General features: G+C 35.3%; 1 protein-coding gene across 1 annotated transcript; it reads right to left on the bottom strand.

The window, feature by feature from the left end:
* Positions 1 to 6,989: 6,989 nt before the first annotated feature.
* On the bottom strand, positions 6,990 to 16,057 carry LOC132562705 (serine/threonine-protein kinase fray2-like). The gene is made up of 2 exons (XM_060227464.1): positions 16,003 to 16,057; positions 6,990 to 8,125 (listed from the first exon to the last, which is right to left on the bottom strand). Exons 1-2 carry the CDS (start codon positions 16,055 to 16,057, stop codon positions 6,990 to 6,992), a joined length of 1,191 nt encoding a protein of 396 aa, XP_060083447.1.
* Between the last annotated feature and the right edge of the window lie 316 nt (positions 16,058 to 16,373).

The following is a 16,373-nucleotide window of genomic DNA, read 5'->3' as shown; positions in this document are numbered from 1 at the left end:
TTTTATTAGAATATACCACATCTGGCCACAGTTTTTCGACCTTTTGTATTAGAATATACCACATCTGGCCACAGTTTTTCGACCTTTTGTATAAGAATATACCACATCTGACCACAGTTTTTCGGCTGTTTTATTAGAATATACCACATCTGGCCACAGTTTTTCGGCTGTTTTATTAGAATATACCACATCTGGCCACAGTTTTTCGGCTGTTTTATTAGAATATACCACACCTGGTAACAGTTTTTCTACCCCTTTTATTAGAATATACCACATCTGGCCACAGTTTTTCGGCTGTTTTATTAGAATATACCACACCTGGTAACAGTTTTTCTACCCCTTTTATTAGAATATACCACATCTGGCCACAGTTTTTCTACCTTTTGTATTAGAATATACCACATCTGGCTACAGTTTTTGGAACTTTTGTATTAAAATATACCACATCTGACCACAGTTTTTCGGCCTTTTGTATTAGAATATACCACATCTGGCCACAGTTTTTCGGCTGTTTTATTAGAATATACCACATCTGGCCACAGTTTTTCGACCTTTTGTATTAGAATATACCACATCTGGCCACAGTTTTTCGACCTTTTGTATTAGAATATACCACATCTGGCCACAGTTTTTCGACCTTTTGTATTAGAATATACCACATCTGGCCACAGTTTTTCGACCTTTTGTATTAGAATATACCACATCTGGCCACAGTTTTTCGGCTGTTTTATTAGAATATACCACATCTGGCCACAGTTTTTCGACCCTTTTTATTAGTATATACCACATCTGGCCACAGTTTTTCGACCTTTTGTATTAGAATATACCACATCTGGCCACAGGTTTTCGACCTTTTGTATTAGAATATACCACATCTGGCCACAGTTTTTCGACCTTTTGTATTAGAATATACCACATCTGGCCACAGTTTTTCGACCTTTTTTATTAGAATATACCACATCTGGCCACAGTTTCTCGGCTGTTTTATTAGAATATACCACATCTGGCCACAGTTTTTCGACCTTTTGTATTAGAATATACCACATCTGGCCACAGTTTTTCGACCTTTTGTATTAGAAGATACCACAAATGGCCACAGTTTTTCTACCCTTTTTATTAGAATATACCACATCTGGCCACAGTTTTTCGGCTGTTTTATTAGAATATACCACACCTAGTAACAGTTTTTCTACCCCTTTTATTAGAATATACCACATCTGGCCACAGTTTTTCGACCTTTTGTATTAGAATATACCACATCTGGCCACAGTTTTTCTACCCTTTTTTATTAGTATATACCACATCTGGCCACAGTTTTTCTACCCTTTTTTATTATTATATACCACATCTGGCCACAGTTTTTCGACCCTTTTTATTAGTATATACCACATCTGGCCACAGTTTTTCGGCTGTTTTATTAGAATATACCACATCTGGCCACAGTTTTTCGACCTTTTGTATTAGAAGATACCACAAATGGCCACAGTTTTTCTACCCTTTTTATTAGAATATACCACATCTGGCCACAGTTTTTCGGCTGTTTTATTAGAATATACCACACCTGGTAACAGTTTTTCTACCCCTTTTATTAGAATATACCACATCTGGCCACAGTTTTTCGACCTTTTGTATTAGAAGATACCACATCTGGCCACAGTTTTTCTACCCTTTTTTATTAGTATATACCACATCTGGCCACAGTTTTTCTACCCTTTTTTATTAGTATATACCACATCTGGCCACAGTTTTTCGGCTGTTTTATTAGAATATACCACACCTGGTAACAGTTTTTCTACCCCTTTTATTAGAATATACCACATCTGGCCACAGTTTTTCGACCTTTTGTATTAGAAGATACCACATCTGGCCACAGTTTTTCTACCCTTTTTTATTAGTATATACCACATCTGGCCACAGTTTTTCGGCTGTTTTATTAGTATATACCACATCTGGCCACAGTTTTTCGGCTGTTTTATTAGTATATACCACATCTGGCCACAGTTTTTCGACCCTTTTTATTAGTATATACCACATCTGACCACAGTTTTTCGGCTGTTTTATTAGTATATACCACATCTGGCCACAGTTTTTCGGCTGTTTTATTAGTATATACCACATCTGGCCACAATTGTTCGGCTGTTTTATTAGTATATACCACATCTAGCCTTAGTACTTCGGTCTTTTTCTTCAGAAGGGTGAATATGTTTATTTTTTTTCAGTTTAATAGGCTGTGTAAAATTATTATTTCGTTAATAGGTCGCCTTTTTTAAGAATAGTAATATCTTTTTATAGTTTATCGGTATCTTTAACGCGATTCAGTGCCTATGACAACAAGAACACCGGTATACTGACTAACATGTTTGACTGAGGCCAAGCTTTTCTTTTGAACAGAATGAGTACAAATTCCAAGGCGACATATTTGTACTCTTGTACGTGTACAACGAAGAAAGAATTGGATGAAAGTACAAGGACAATTGTACAAAGGAAAGTAGACGAGGCTATTGTAATGTTTACCCTATTGGTAGACAATGGAGCACATTCCATCTACATTACATTGTTAAAAGAAATCAACGAAGCCTAAATCCCTATTGTTACCAGGTATTATAAATACGAGTCGTTCTCCATCTACGTAACTAAGTACGGCATTATAACATGTATGACGTAAGAAATGATAATCTCTATAGAATACTAAACCAGATCCCTGAATCGGAAAACCTTTCGGGCCTTTCCGTCAGTTTTTGGTAAAACACCTTTCCGGTGAATGACGGAAAAGACCGAGAGGTTTTCCGATTCAGTGATCCGTGCGAGCTGTGCACTAGGTCATTGACATGTTTATAGCTTGCTTTTAAAAACATAAAATTTTAGTGTCGTAGCGATCGATGTAATCATGAAAATCTCTATTATATTACATACCAGGTGATCTAGGACTACCGTAGGTGTGCCGGGTTTACTTTTATAAGTTGATGTAAATAAAGCTGCCATATAAGAGGGGTGGGTACCTTAAAATCATCTAACATCGAAAACATATTCACGATAAATATATTATGATCTCTGTTATGATAAGAATATTATAAAAATGAACAAAAATTCGCTAAGAAAATCATATCCTTACTGCAAGAATATTACGAGAAAGGGGGTCAATACTTAAAGTTCTGATGTTTGAAGAAATTAATTTTATCGCAGATACAAATTAATAACTCGAAATTAATATCTGATTAAACATTCATAAAATTAGACTCCACTGAGGAAACCAAATAATAATAAAAATAAAAAATCCAAAAATTTTGCTGGAGTTATCTCCCATCACAAGTTCAAAACATTTTTTTTGCAGTCCTTATGGCATTACTTTCCTCATAAATATTCTTTTGACGGTAGTACGTGGTACCGTATAATTACAGAATCAATAAAACAAAACTAGAGTCTACCATATTCAGACAGAAAATTTAGAGCAATATTTACTAAATCTTATGAAACAAATATATGAATTTTATTTATTTCACAGCAATTACACAACAAGTTTTAACAACTTACATGAAGCATTCCAGGTGGCTCAAATTAGAGCACGCTAAGGATGGTATTGTAAATACGGAGTAAACAAAACACCCACGTGGTTAGGAAGATGACTTCTGATACCAGGAAATCGAAAACCGTCGCTAGAGTTAAGAAAGGAGTATAAATTCACGTGTTTCCGTTTGCATTAATAATCTTCTGTAAACATCATGTACATGTTATGTCGTCTGTATATTCGTCAAGATCAATCATTTGCTTGATTTGTATTTGAATAAATGTGTATGTGTCTGTATATTCACGTAATGTATTTGGCATTAGATTTATTTTGTTGAAGGTAAGTGCGCTATATAATTATATTTATAATTCTTATTTAAAAGAAATTGGCACAGCACAAAAGCAGAGGGAAAATAAGGTGACCTTATATATATACACACATATTTACCTGCCTGTTTCGTGGCTTCATTAAACAGTTTAAAGAAATGTTCATAAGTCAGGTATAATTAAATCAAATAATTACGTTTAATTACCTGCATATCAACACATGGATTTCTTTATGTGAATGTTTTTGCCTGTTCGGGACCGTTCGGCATCTTCCGTATAAGTGACGCTACCTTTTCTCATTGACGGAAAGTGGCAAAGGTTTCAGAATCATAAACTGGAAATAAGATGATCAGAAAATATGCGCTGTTCTGCGCTTTCTAAAATTATTACATCTACTGATGTCCGATCGGGAAATCGAACACAGGACGCTAAGGTGAAAGGCGAGTGCGTTAACACCGCGCCAACCAAGCCAAGTATCCCACCTCTAGATTCTAGCTTTGATGGTCAGAGTTAGATGCTATTCAAACATGACACAGAATGTAGTCATAGATCTTTTTTTTTATTTTGTTGCACCGACTTAAAGAATATTCATGATTGTTCGGTTTTCTTTGAAGGGGATTTTAAAAAAAATCATGGAAACATATAACTGTAGCCCTATATTGTACCATGTGTCCTCGTGGTAAAGTAACTTACGCCCAGCATGTCATTGTATATAACAATGACGGTTTAAGTATCTATGTACAGATAAATCAATTTAAAAAGTTATTTTTTATGAAGCACATCGCCACCAACAAGAGAACTTCATGACAAAGTTGTTATAACATATCTTCTGGGATAAAGAACCAATAAAATGCAGCATGATTGTATGGAAGAACGTGTAAATGGACTTAACCTCTCCAACATTGCGAATGGACGCAATGCCAAATTTAGATATGGTCTGATATTGATAAAAATGGTGAATATGCATTCGTTTAGGGGAGACATTGTTTTTGGTGTTCATTTGTCAGCTTTGTTTTCAGTGTGATATGTCATCTCTGTTCTTCTCGACCAATCATACCCATATTTGATATTAGGTTATTTCTATGGAAGGAATGCATGGAAATAATTATCAAGTTCGTAAATTAAAACGATTACAAATTTTTCACGCGGGGGAGATATTGATAATAAAGATAATACTCCGAACATGTTTCTGACAATACCACATCTATGTAGTGCTAGATTTTTACTCCATTAGATTCCGTGGCAAATATTGAACTGCTTTAATTCCACCAAGAAAGTACATCCTTTAGTCTGAGTTCCTGATCTTCAAATAGTGAAAATAAGACACGGACGATCTCTCTCTCTCTCTCTCTCTCTCTCTCTCTCTCTCTCTCTCTCTCTCTCTCTCTCTCTCTCTCTCTCTCTCTCTCTCTCTTGTTAAACTGCATCATACCCTTGCGAGTATTATATGCAATGCGCGTGCTTGTGCAAGTAAAATGGTTAAAGTATGTAAATTCAAGATCAGGCTTTTAACAGTAAAGAAGAGAAAAGCTGAGTCCAGTGGATAGAGACACGATTGAAAATTGGGTTAAATAAGTAGAAAAAATAAGTAAATACGCATGTATGTAACAAAGGTCACTAATCATTCCAAGGCATCCATTAAGATTCAGATCAAGGAATCTGGCTTACTAATCTGACGCTCAACCAATCGAGCTTAAGAGAAGATCTCTCTAGCCGAGTGGTATATTGCGACTGGAATTTACCAGAGTTACATATAGAAGGTTACAAATGGTTTCGGGAGATGGAGAGCAGTGATGGCTGTTGGCGTAAGACTTGTCAATGTTGCAGCTGGAAGAGAGTTCCAACTGAACGACAGGCAGAGAAAAGTATAGATACTCGTTGTCATCTGTCCATTAACGATATTATAAAACAGACATAGACGGGTTACTGAGCATCTGTATTCCAGTGTAATCAAAGTCAGCCTATCCACACAAGCTCCATCTCGGAGCTCTGCGCTGAACTTCCTCGACCTGGTTAGAGTGATGCTGGGTATATGGGCCCCAGACGGAAGCTGTGTAGTCTAATTTAGGCCTATCTACAGCTTTACACGTAACACTTTTGGTCCCGTTGTGTTGGTCCTTTAAGGAAACTTTCACTACAGTGTGTGACCTCTGACGTCATACAGATGGCGTTTGTGGATCACGTTTTCGTTACAAACCTTGTCCAATGCCTTACTGAAATTTAACAGGATGGGGTCTCCTTACTTACCTGAGCGTGCGGCAGTTTTTTTTTAGGTCGAAATAACCCCGTAAGGCAGTATTCCAGAAACATTTTTTTTTGTCGAAACTGCCTTAAATGCCAGAAGATATTGGCGAATACCTCAGGTACCGGTTTTTTGGAGATGTTAGTTTTATATAGATTAATAGAATCGTTCACCCTCAGGGGAAGAGAAAAGTTTGTCAAGACAGACATAATATTTACAACGGATTCCATGTAGTATTAGATCGGTGTATTAGCGTGGCAGACGGTAAACTACGGTAAATAACATCTTTGTAAAGAAATAAGGTATGTCATAAGTCTAGTTCTTCCTGATGTGACTTAATATCTTCATGAATACTTCTAGTTCAAGTTAACTTTGGATATGTTATTATATAGTGATACCGGAAGTGACCGGCGGCCATATTTGTTTGCCTGGAATACATCTAGCTGTATTCCTACAGAGACTGAATAACTGTAAATTGTAGTATATAATCTCATAAGCAACAATTTGGTATACTAATGGCCAATACAACACAGAATGTGAATATATGACTGTTGTATAGAAGTTAAATTTCAAGCAAGACAAACCACTTTGTTTGATTTACAATCTATTTTTAAAGATGCTGATATTTCAACATGATAAAACAGTCATATCCAGGTTTTACGGTAAGTCATATGAACAAGTGAATTCATCACATTGGATATTCTTGTCATTAAAATGAACTATATGGTTATTTCTATCTTCCGGATCTTATTCTCTAATAAGCATTATACAGCCACTATCATAATTTTAGAAACGAGATAACATCACTATAAACAAACGTAACCTTTACTCAACTAATTTCGCTCATACACCGAGCAAATATAGGCACAGATAACAAGTAGGTGAAACCTTTTAATTTCCCTATTATCATTTATCGTCAGTCATACTCATCGCTACTGTCTTGAGATCGTCCTCGACGGTATTCCCCACTTTCATTGCTGGAATTGTCATCAAACCTGCCCCGACGTCTATGCGAGGGCCTCCGGCCATGGTTTCTTTCATTGCTCCTGTCATCACTCCTGTCATCGCTTCGATTATCGCTTCTGTCATCGCTTCGATCATCGCTTCTGTCGTCACTTCGATCATCGCTTCTGTCATCATTCCAGTCATCACTTCGATCATCACTTCTGTCGTCGCTCCTGTCATCCGACTTAGAATAGTATCTGTTGAGGTATGAACTGTGCTGTCTCTCCTGAAACTTGGGGTATCCAAGACTTCGGTCGACAAAGTAATGATCTTGTTCAGGCATGCGTGTTCCACCATACGAGGTCCGAGAATTTTGACCACCGTATCTTGTTTTTGACCTAAATCGTGAATCTGACGAATGGGACCTGATCATCGTATCGGACCAAATCAATGGGTCATTTGGGTACGGATCACTTGGTTGTATTTCCGGTGGCAGCATCCGGGAACGAGCTCGCGAATCCTTGTAATCTGACATCCTGCCACTTAATTGTCCAGTATTCGAAGAAGGCACAATCGGGGACACTTCATCATGCGGAGACTGACCGTACATCATTTGTACTTGTGGGTCCTGCATCACGATTGGCTGTGTATGACGCGATTGTTTTTCAACCACAGCTGCATGGTTTTTAGTCTTGTCTTTTTTTGGTTTCGACCTTCGCGAAGCTTTCTTGCTCTTAGTTCTCCTCGTAGATCTACGTCTGGATTTAGTTTTAGTCCCCGTCTTTTTGGCAGTATTTGATTTCGTCCCTGAAGATTTCTTTTTAGATTTGGTTTTTGCCTTTTTGACAATTTTTGTACTCGTTTTAGATGATCGCGTTCCTGCCTTTTCCGATTTCGGTTTAGATTTAGGGATTATCTTGCGGACCTTCCTTGGAACTGTTGGTGGACACAGATTGATACAGTACGGACACATTTCTCCTGTCCTGGGGTTAGGAGCCATGACCTTGTAGATACAATCTGCATGTACGTCCTCTGGATAGTTACAAGGAGGACAGCTGGAGGAGACCGCTGCAGCGCCATGATCCCGACTCGAGACGGGAACGCCTGCTGTAGATAAAAATGTAATGAACATGAATTCTACACATAACGAACTTATCGTAAAAATCATATTTATTCGTGGGACTTAATTTTTGTGGTTTATAAAAATACTTTTTCAATGAGACTTGGTGTCTTAAATAAATACAATTCTATAAATCTACCTATTTAACAGTGCGTGGACATACTTTGTGATTTGAAAGTACCCACAAAACAACGCAATGAAAATAAATACCCAAGAAAATCGGATTTTACTTTTTTCAATCCGTGTCAGGCCGAGCTAAAGATATACTAAGACTTTTAGGAGGCTCTCAAATTTCGATCACTTTTGAGAATTAGGATAAGTAGATAAAAATTATTTAAAATGAAATCATTAAAGGATTTCCGATGGAAAAAGATACTTGAAATATATTCACAATATTTAAATCAACAAACATTATAAGAGAAAAGTTGGCACCTTAGTGAAGTTAGCTCAGCTCGCAATAACTTTACAATGTACTAATTAGAGTAATTATGATACCATTGTTATCAAACAATCTGTGATACCATTGTTATCTGTCTGTGATAGAATTGTTATCAGTCTTTGATACCATTGTTATCTGTCTGTGATACCATTGTTATCAGACAATCTGTGATAGCATTGTTATCAGTCTGTGATACCATTGTTATCTGACAATCTGTGATACCATTGTTATCAGTCTGTGATACCATTGTTATCAGACAATCTGTGATACCATTGTTATCAGACAATCTGTGATACCATTGTTATCAGACAATCTGTGATACCATTGTTATCAGACAATCTGTGATACCATTGTTATCAGACAATCTGTGATACCATTGTTATCAGACAATCTGTGATACCATTGTTATCTGACAATCTGTGATACCATTGTCATCAGTCTGTGATATAATTGTTATCAGTCTGTGATACCATTGTCATCTGACAGTCTGTGATACCATTGTTATCAGTCTGTGATAGCATTGTTATCAGACAATCTGTGATAGCATTGTTATCAGTCTGTGATACCATTGTTATCTGACAATCTGTGATACCATTGTTATCAGTCTGTGATACCATTGTTATCAGACAATCTGTGATACCATTGTTATCAGACAATCTGTGATAGCATTGTTATCAGTCTGTGATACCATTGTTATCTGACAATCTGTGATACCATTGTTATCAGTCTGTGATACCATTGTTATCAGACAATCTGTGATACCATTGTTATCAGACAATCTGTGATACCATTGTTATCAGACAATCTGTGATACCATTGTTATCAGACAATCTGTGATACCATTGTTATCAGACAATCTGTGATACCATTGTTATCAGACAATCTGTGATACCATTGTTATCAGACAATCTGTGATACCATTGTTATCAGACAATCTGTGATACTATTGTTATCAGACAATCTGTGATACCATTGTTATCAGTCTGTGATACCATTGTTATCAGTCTGTGATACCATTGTTATCAGACAATCTGTGATACTATTGTTATCAGACAATCTGTGATACCATTGTTATCAGACAATCTGTGATACCATTGTTATCAGTCTGTGATACCATTGTTATCAGACAATCTGTGATACCATTGTTATCAGACAATCTGTGATACCATTGTTATCAGACAATCTGTGATACCATTGTTATCAGACAATCTGTGATACCATTGTTATCAGACAATCTGTGATACTATTGTTATCAGACAATCTGTGATACCATTGTTATCAGACAATCTGTGATACCATTGTTATCTGTCTGTGATAGAATTGTTATCAGTCTGTGATACCATTGTTATCAGACAATCTGTGATACTATTGTTATCAGACAATCTGTGATACCATTGCTATCAGACAATCTGTGATACCATTGTTATCAGTCTGTGATACCATTGTTATCAGACAATCTGTGATACCATTGTTATCAGACAATCTGTGATACCATTGTTATCAGACAATCTGTGATACCATTGTTATCAGTCTGTGATACCATTGTTATCAGACAATCTGTGATATCATTGTTATCTGACAATCTGTGAAACCATTGTTATCAGTCTGTGATACCATTGTTATCAGACAATCTGTGATATCATTGTTATCTGTCTGTGATACCATTGTTATCTGTCTGTGATACCATTGTTATCTGTCTGTGATACCATTGTTATCTGACAATCTGTGAAACCATTGTTATCTGTCTGTGATACCATTGTTATCTGTCTGTGATACCATTGTTATCTGACAATCTGTGATACCATTGTTATCTGTCTGTGATACCATTTTTATCAGTCTGTGATAGCATTGTTATCAGACAATCTGTGATACCATTGTTATCAGACAATCTGTGATATCATTGTTATCAGACAATCTGTGATACCATTGTTATCAGACAATCTGTGATACCATTGTTATCAGTCTGTGATACCATTGTTATCAGACAATCTGTGATACCATTGTTATCAGACAATCTGTGATATCATTGTTATCAGACAATCTGTGATACCATTGTTATCAGACAATCTGTGACTTCATAGCTATCACACATTCTGTTATACCATTGTCATCTTGTTTGCACACAGTCTTGATAAGTCATCATCTGCAAGTCATACCTGTAAGGTAAGCATAGACGAGTTGATTGATAGCAGAACCAGCTGTTAAATTAGTTCGTATGTTTTTTTTCTTATTACGAAATCTGTGGTGAGTTGTTGAGAATCATACATCCCCTCTCGATTAACTGTCAAATCAAAGTCGGCTGATGATTGAATGACAATGGTTATTGGCTAAACAATGATGGACAGATGTCATTTGTATCAGTATTCACTACAAAGCATGATGCTGGCAATGCTTAATCCGCTCGGTAAGATATTACATTAATTTGAATTTGTATAAGAGCCGCGTACTTCATTTTTGGAATGTTTTCCTGTACTTCCATGGCAGTTTTGTCATCACAATGTAAATAATTAACAGTTTTCAAAAAATGCTGTCATTCTAATACATTAACTCCTTAATACATTTATTGACTTTATTTAAACTTAAACATATTTATATTTATTTCAATTTAAAATTTCTATTATTTCGTAATTGAAATGAATATAAATAAACAGTGAACATAACATTGATGAAATACTTATCTACTCACAAACAAAATAATCACTGGTTTATATGGTGTGTATATATGTAACTTTGATAAATACTACAAATCATACACCGCTCGGCTAGAGAGATCTTCCTTTGAGTTAGGTTGGTTGAGCGTCAGAGGTCCCGGGTTCGAGACCTACCGGAGGTATTGAATTAGATAATGACCCCTGTTACATTGACGCACATGTAGGGTTTGGGAAAGAATCTGGAAATTCGAGGACGAGTAAACTTGTGGCGGGGAGTATGTAACCTGGTAAATACTAGCCTCAATTTACCGCTCGGCTTGGAGAACATCTCTTCATCTCGATGGGTCGAACCTCAGACCACTTAGCTAAATTCCCTAGTTTGAGTCCTAGTGTAGGCATTGAAAACATAATGATCTTTTTTACATATAAGAATCCTGTTGCATAGATTTTAGTGTTTTGAGTAGTTTAAAAAACCATCATCAGATAAAGTATTTGATGACACTTTTTAAGATTCCATTGTAAAACATCAGAAGAAATTACCTAAGACAAGGAAAAGGACATTTACAATCATTCTAAACATCTCATCTAAACAAGTCAGCCGGTTTTTTTTCGTTCCCATAGATGAATTGCTTCGTAACAAATTTTCTAACATAAGTAAGATTCATCTGGCAGAGTTTAACTTCAGTATATCACAGACATCTAAATAGTCACTTAACTTGGAATATAACAAAGTTCGCAAAACGTATGACTCAGCACAGGTATATTATTGTAAGACATCGGCCTATTCCTTGACAAGGAAACGTATTATAATAGAAGTTACACGGAAGCATTTATTTATCTATTTAAGGGGCGTTACGTCCATTCAACTGCCGAAACGGGAACATAGCAACTTAACAGTAACCTTTTACACGAGATGACAGAACTATGATCCAATAGAAACAAGGCGGGTACGAACTGGACAGTCGATACCATTACGGCTGTGTCGTATTTACATTACGTACGGATAGTCAGTGATTTGTAATTAATTATTTATAGAATACTACCAGTGAAGAAAAGTACTACCTGAACACCTCTCTTTACTCCATTACATCCAAGTTATGTTCTAATCACTATCATGTCTAATGTTGTCAGGTGTGATAGTTTAACGTCGACTACTGACACACCAAGCTTCATGAGACACCCCCTCCCCCTCCCCCTTTTTCTTGTTGTCAATGTACCTTTTGTGCGGATTTACAAGCAATTTTCTAAATACTGCTCTAACAGATGATAAATGTCCCCTGTTACGCGAAACGCACTTTCACGACTCGGTGAATCTTTGTCCTCCTGAAACTTTACCATTCACTTCAAGGAAGAGATTTGCTTTTAAACTGTGAAATTAAAATGTTTAATTATGTGATAAATAATGGCTTGGTGCGTTAGCTGTATGGAATCCTTTCTCACAGCGAGGTTAAAAACTAGTCAAACTTACTAATCAATTTCACATCCCACGAAACTGAATGCTGCAAAGTAGTGTTTCATGACAACTTCAATAAGAAACCTGTTGCTATTCTTTTCCATTAGAAAATTTAATACATAAATTATGTACATTTTAATAACTTCTACTTACGATTGATTTTTTTCGTCTGTAATAAAATCTCAATAAATTTATTTTTCAGAGTCATTTTCTCTAAGCATAAATACGAAATGAACATGTCTGCCTTGTTTGCAAACACGTAACAGATTGATAGGTTTAATGTTAAAAAATTATAGCCCGGTCAGTATCTATGTCAGCCACGATGACACCAAGGAGACCTTTTCATATTCTTTTCTTGAACTTTCAAGCGTTTAAGGAGATAAAACGAAGCAAAAACGTATGGAAGTCCTGAACATGTTAGTAGTTTCCTTCTAAAGGTTACAAACCTGTAATTTAGATATCATCTGTTCTCTTTTATTATCAGAAGTTGGGCGTTCATTATATACACAACCAAAACGTTACACCACTATCGGTGTTACTAACAAGGCCGTTGAGTAGTGCATCCATCATTTACATCAGAAGAAGGACGCCTCAGAGTGACATATCTTACCACTTATACAGGATTAACGTCACCTCTTGTCTAGTGAATATGTCAGGCGTCCTTTTTGTATACCATTTACATGTACTGTCATCTATGTTTGCTATTATACCTCTCATATACACCGTGATACTACACATACCTACTATCATGTAAAGTGTTTTTCCCATAAAATGATGAACTGACATACGATTAGACTCATCTGCTCACATATTTACCAATACTTAATCATATTTTCTGAAATCCGATACTCTTAAAGGTATTTATTTGCACTCTAATTTATAATATTCTAACTTGGAGAATGTCACATCATTGTAAATAAATATATTCGGATGATGATCATACAGAAACTTCTTCCTTTGTTTTGCACTTTGTATTATTAAATTTTCAGAGGTAGTCATGAAAATCAATCTTTGTTCCTATGGTTACTCTGTTAAGAATGGTTTTAACATTGAATTGCAATTTTGATAACAGTATTTTGATGACATGACAGAATATTACCATTAAATAGGTCAGTATTTTTAGTGATAAATGATAAATATTTTTCTATTTTGAAGGAAACATGTACAACATGTACTACATACTAGCCATGAAACTTAACTACTCATTTCAGGAAAATGGTTTGACTGTAAATAACAACATTTGATCATGCACTAAATAATATTGGTTTGTTCACGGGCTGTCTGGGTTCATCTTTCACGGATTGGTTAAAAGTCTGGTCAAACGTAGACCGTCAGTTCCAATCAAGTGTATCAAATGCAACTGAATTGTGTTACATGTCAACAAACTGTTGACGTTCTCATTGAAAACAAGAAATATATCATCTGTAAAAAGACACAGGGTCTACACATTGATATGGCTACAATTTGATGGGACGTCTAGATACTGACTTCAATAAATATGTTTCCGACCAGGAATTAAGATCTTCCACGATGCCATCTTAATAGAAGAGATTTACTTTTACTTTTTTTTATGATTTCGCGAATTTTTTTTAAAGAGAACAGAAATTGTTTGACTGAATGATGGATAACCCGCGATGTCTGATAACAATATCTAAATATAGCAACATTTTTCTTTCTTTTATTTAAAGCAATAGAACCACATACTCTTTTTACAGAACCTTGCGCCTGTTTGTTCATTAATAAAACCGTGATGGATGCAGGGAGCAGATTATTCAAAGTGACGAAAGAAAAATAGTTTGCAGTATATCAGAATGAAGTACTTGTACAATTAGTATATTCTATTAAACTATCATTCCATTAATAACGAGTAAAAAATATTGGACTTCAAAATGACTGGCATTTTTACAAATATGAAGTTGTTTGGGATGTATTCTGTTAAACTGAATACTCAGTCTCAGTCGTAGTGGAAAGAGGAACAACGGATATACTTTATAAACGCGTCTCATATCGATTGTCTATAACATTTCATCTTAAGCCTGCAAGCCATGGCGAACAATCAATGAGCTTTATTATAATTATATTACCTAATGATGGTATTAAATTTTGAAGAGTCGCATAATAAAACCCACATATGTTACAGATCAATAAATAACATGATCTGTGCTAATAAGCGGCATCCTGGAGCAATGAACAAAGTAAATATAAAGGAATAAAAATCTCCACGAAAAAAGAGTTTTAAACGTCAACCACACACTTATTACCTGAAAAGAATGGTTCGAGTTGATGAAAAAAGAGTTCATTTTCCTCACATAAATAATACTTGTGTTGTGTGTGATAGAAAAGGTAAATTTCAATGTTTGATATGGATGCCAGCTGTTCAAATGTGCCACGTTATTTAATACACAAACATTAAAAATGATAATAAAAAGATTAAAAATCAAGATAATCATAAGATCTATTGTAAGTTGACTATATTAAACGATATTTCACACAACATCAAATATTTTTCAAAATATCACAAGAACAATGTTCGATCTAATTTATGTATTATAAATATATTTAAACAAAAAAGACGACATCACAGTAAGTAAGAGTACCTGTAGGACCTGTATACGATATCATGAACTTTTCAGTATTTAACGACGGGTATTTTTAACAAACCGGTTTGCTGGTATCTGTTCCGACACGCCATACAGGTTACACTACTTCATTCTACATCAAGAACCATGTCAATTTTAATGTGTGTTTATTGCTAATGTAACAACAGATGAAAAGCAACTAAAAATGATGTAATTTGTTAAATTAACAAGAAAATAGCAATTACTAGCTATCAGTGAGGCCGATTTTCAAAACCGGGTTAGTTTTATAAGAAAAATTAAAATGTGTTACCGAACATAAAATGTTGTTCAAAAGGTTTTGATTTTGGTAAAAAAATAAACTTCATTGAACAGAATAAATTGTATCCCTTTACACATATAATTTCAAAAGTCAGAGACCCTGGTGTTTTATTATATAAACTATGAATTAATGTTCTTCACATCTCTCAAATGTAACGTGAGAAAGAGTTCCTGTTTCCTAAATTGAACAACACAATAGTTATGCATTCCATGCATTTAACGGACATTTTTATAAGCAAAAGTTCTTTTAAATATTAACAGTTTCCCATTCACTCATTCCACCCATGACAATGACATTTAAGAAAGTATATTAAAAACATTCAAACTTTTATATTAATTGAAGCGTTGTAAATCTCCTTGAACTGTCCTATTTCCATTTTCTTTCTTTCAAATGTAGGTAGCATCTTTTTATAAAGAAACTTACCTGTAATTGCCATAAAGACCAATAACAATACACTACAATGCGTTTGAAAGGCCATGTCGAAAGACAGCGGTACTCCTTACAATTTTGTTCTCACTGGAAATAACGCCGAAAACACCGACGTCGTACGGCGTTTACTAGGCCGGATAGAAAATAACTATCCTTATATAGGCAGGCCATCTTTCCTTTAAAGATGGTTTAATCGTATACATTGTGATTATTCATGAAATGAAAACTGATCAAGACAAATTATGCATAATTATAGTTAAAGCGGTAGAGACGCCTTAATATAAGGTATTAGTTTGTTTTTTGCTATGAAATTTACATCTGATTGACATCGCGTTCATTAACGATTATGAATGATTATACATCAC

This window comes from Ylistrum balloti, unplaced genomic scaffold (assembly GCF_031769215.1).
Source record: "Ylistrum balloti isolate Yb309-2 unplaced genomic scaffold, AGI_CSIRO_Ybal_v1 Utg371490, whole genome shotgun sequence".
NCBI classification, from domain to species: domain Eukaryota; kingdom Metazoa; phylum Mollusca; class Bivalvia; order Pectinida; family Pectinidae; genus Ylistrum; species Ylistrum balloti.
This window is presented reverse-complemented; position numbering and strand designations above follow the sequence as displayed.

Bases quoted from the DNA above. Each gene is read 5' to 3' on its own strand.
- LOC132562705 (XM_060227464.1), bottom strand. From the start codon at position 16,057: ATGGCCTTTCAAACGCATTGTAGTGTATTGTTATTGGTCTTTATGGCA. The intron at 8,126-16,002 runs GTAAGTTTCTTT...TTTTATCTACAG, and splicing joins GGTCTTTATGGCAATTACAG to CAGGCGTTCCCGTCTCGAGT.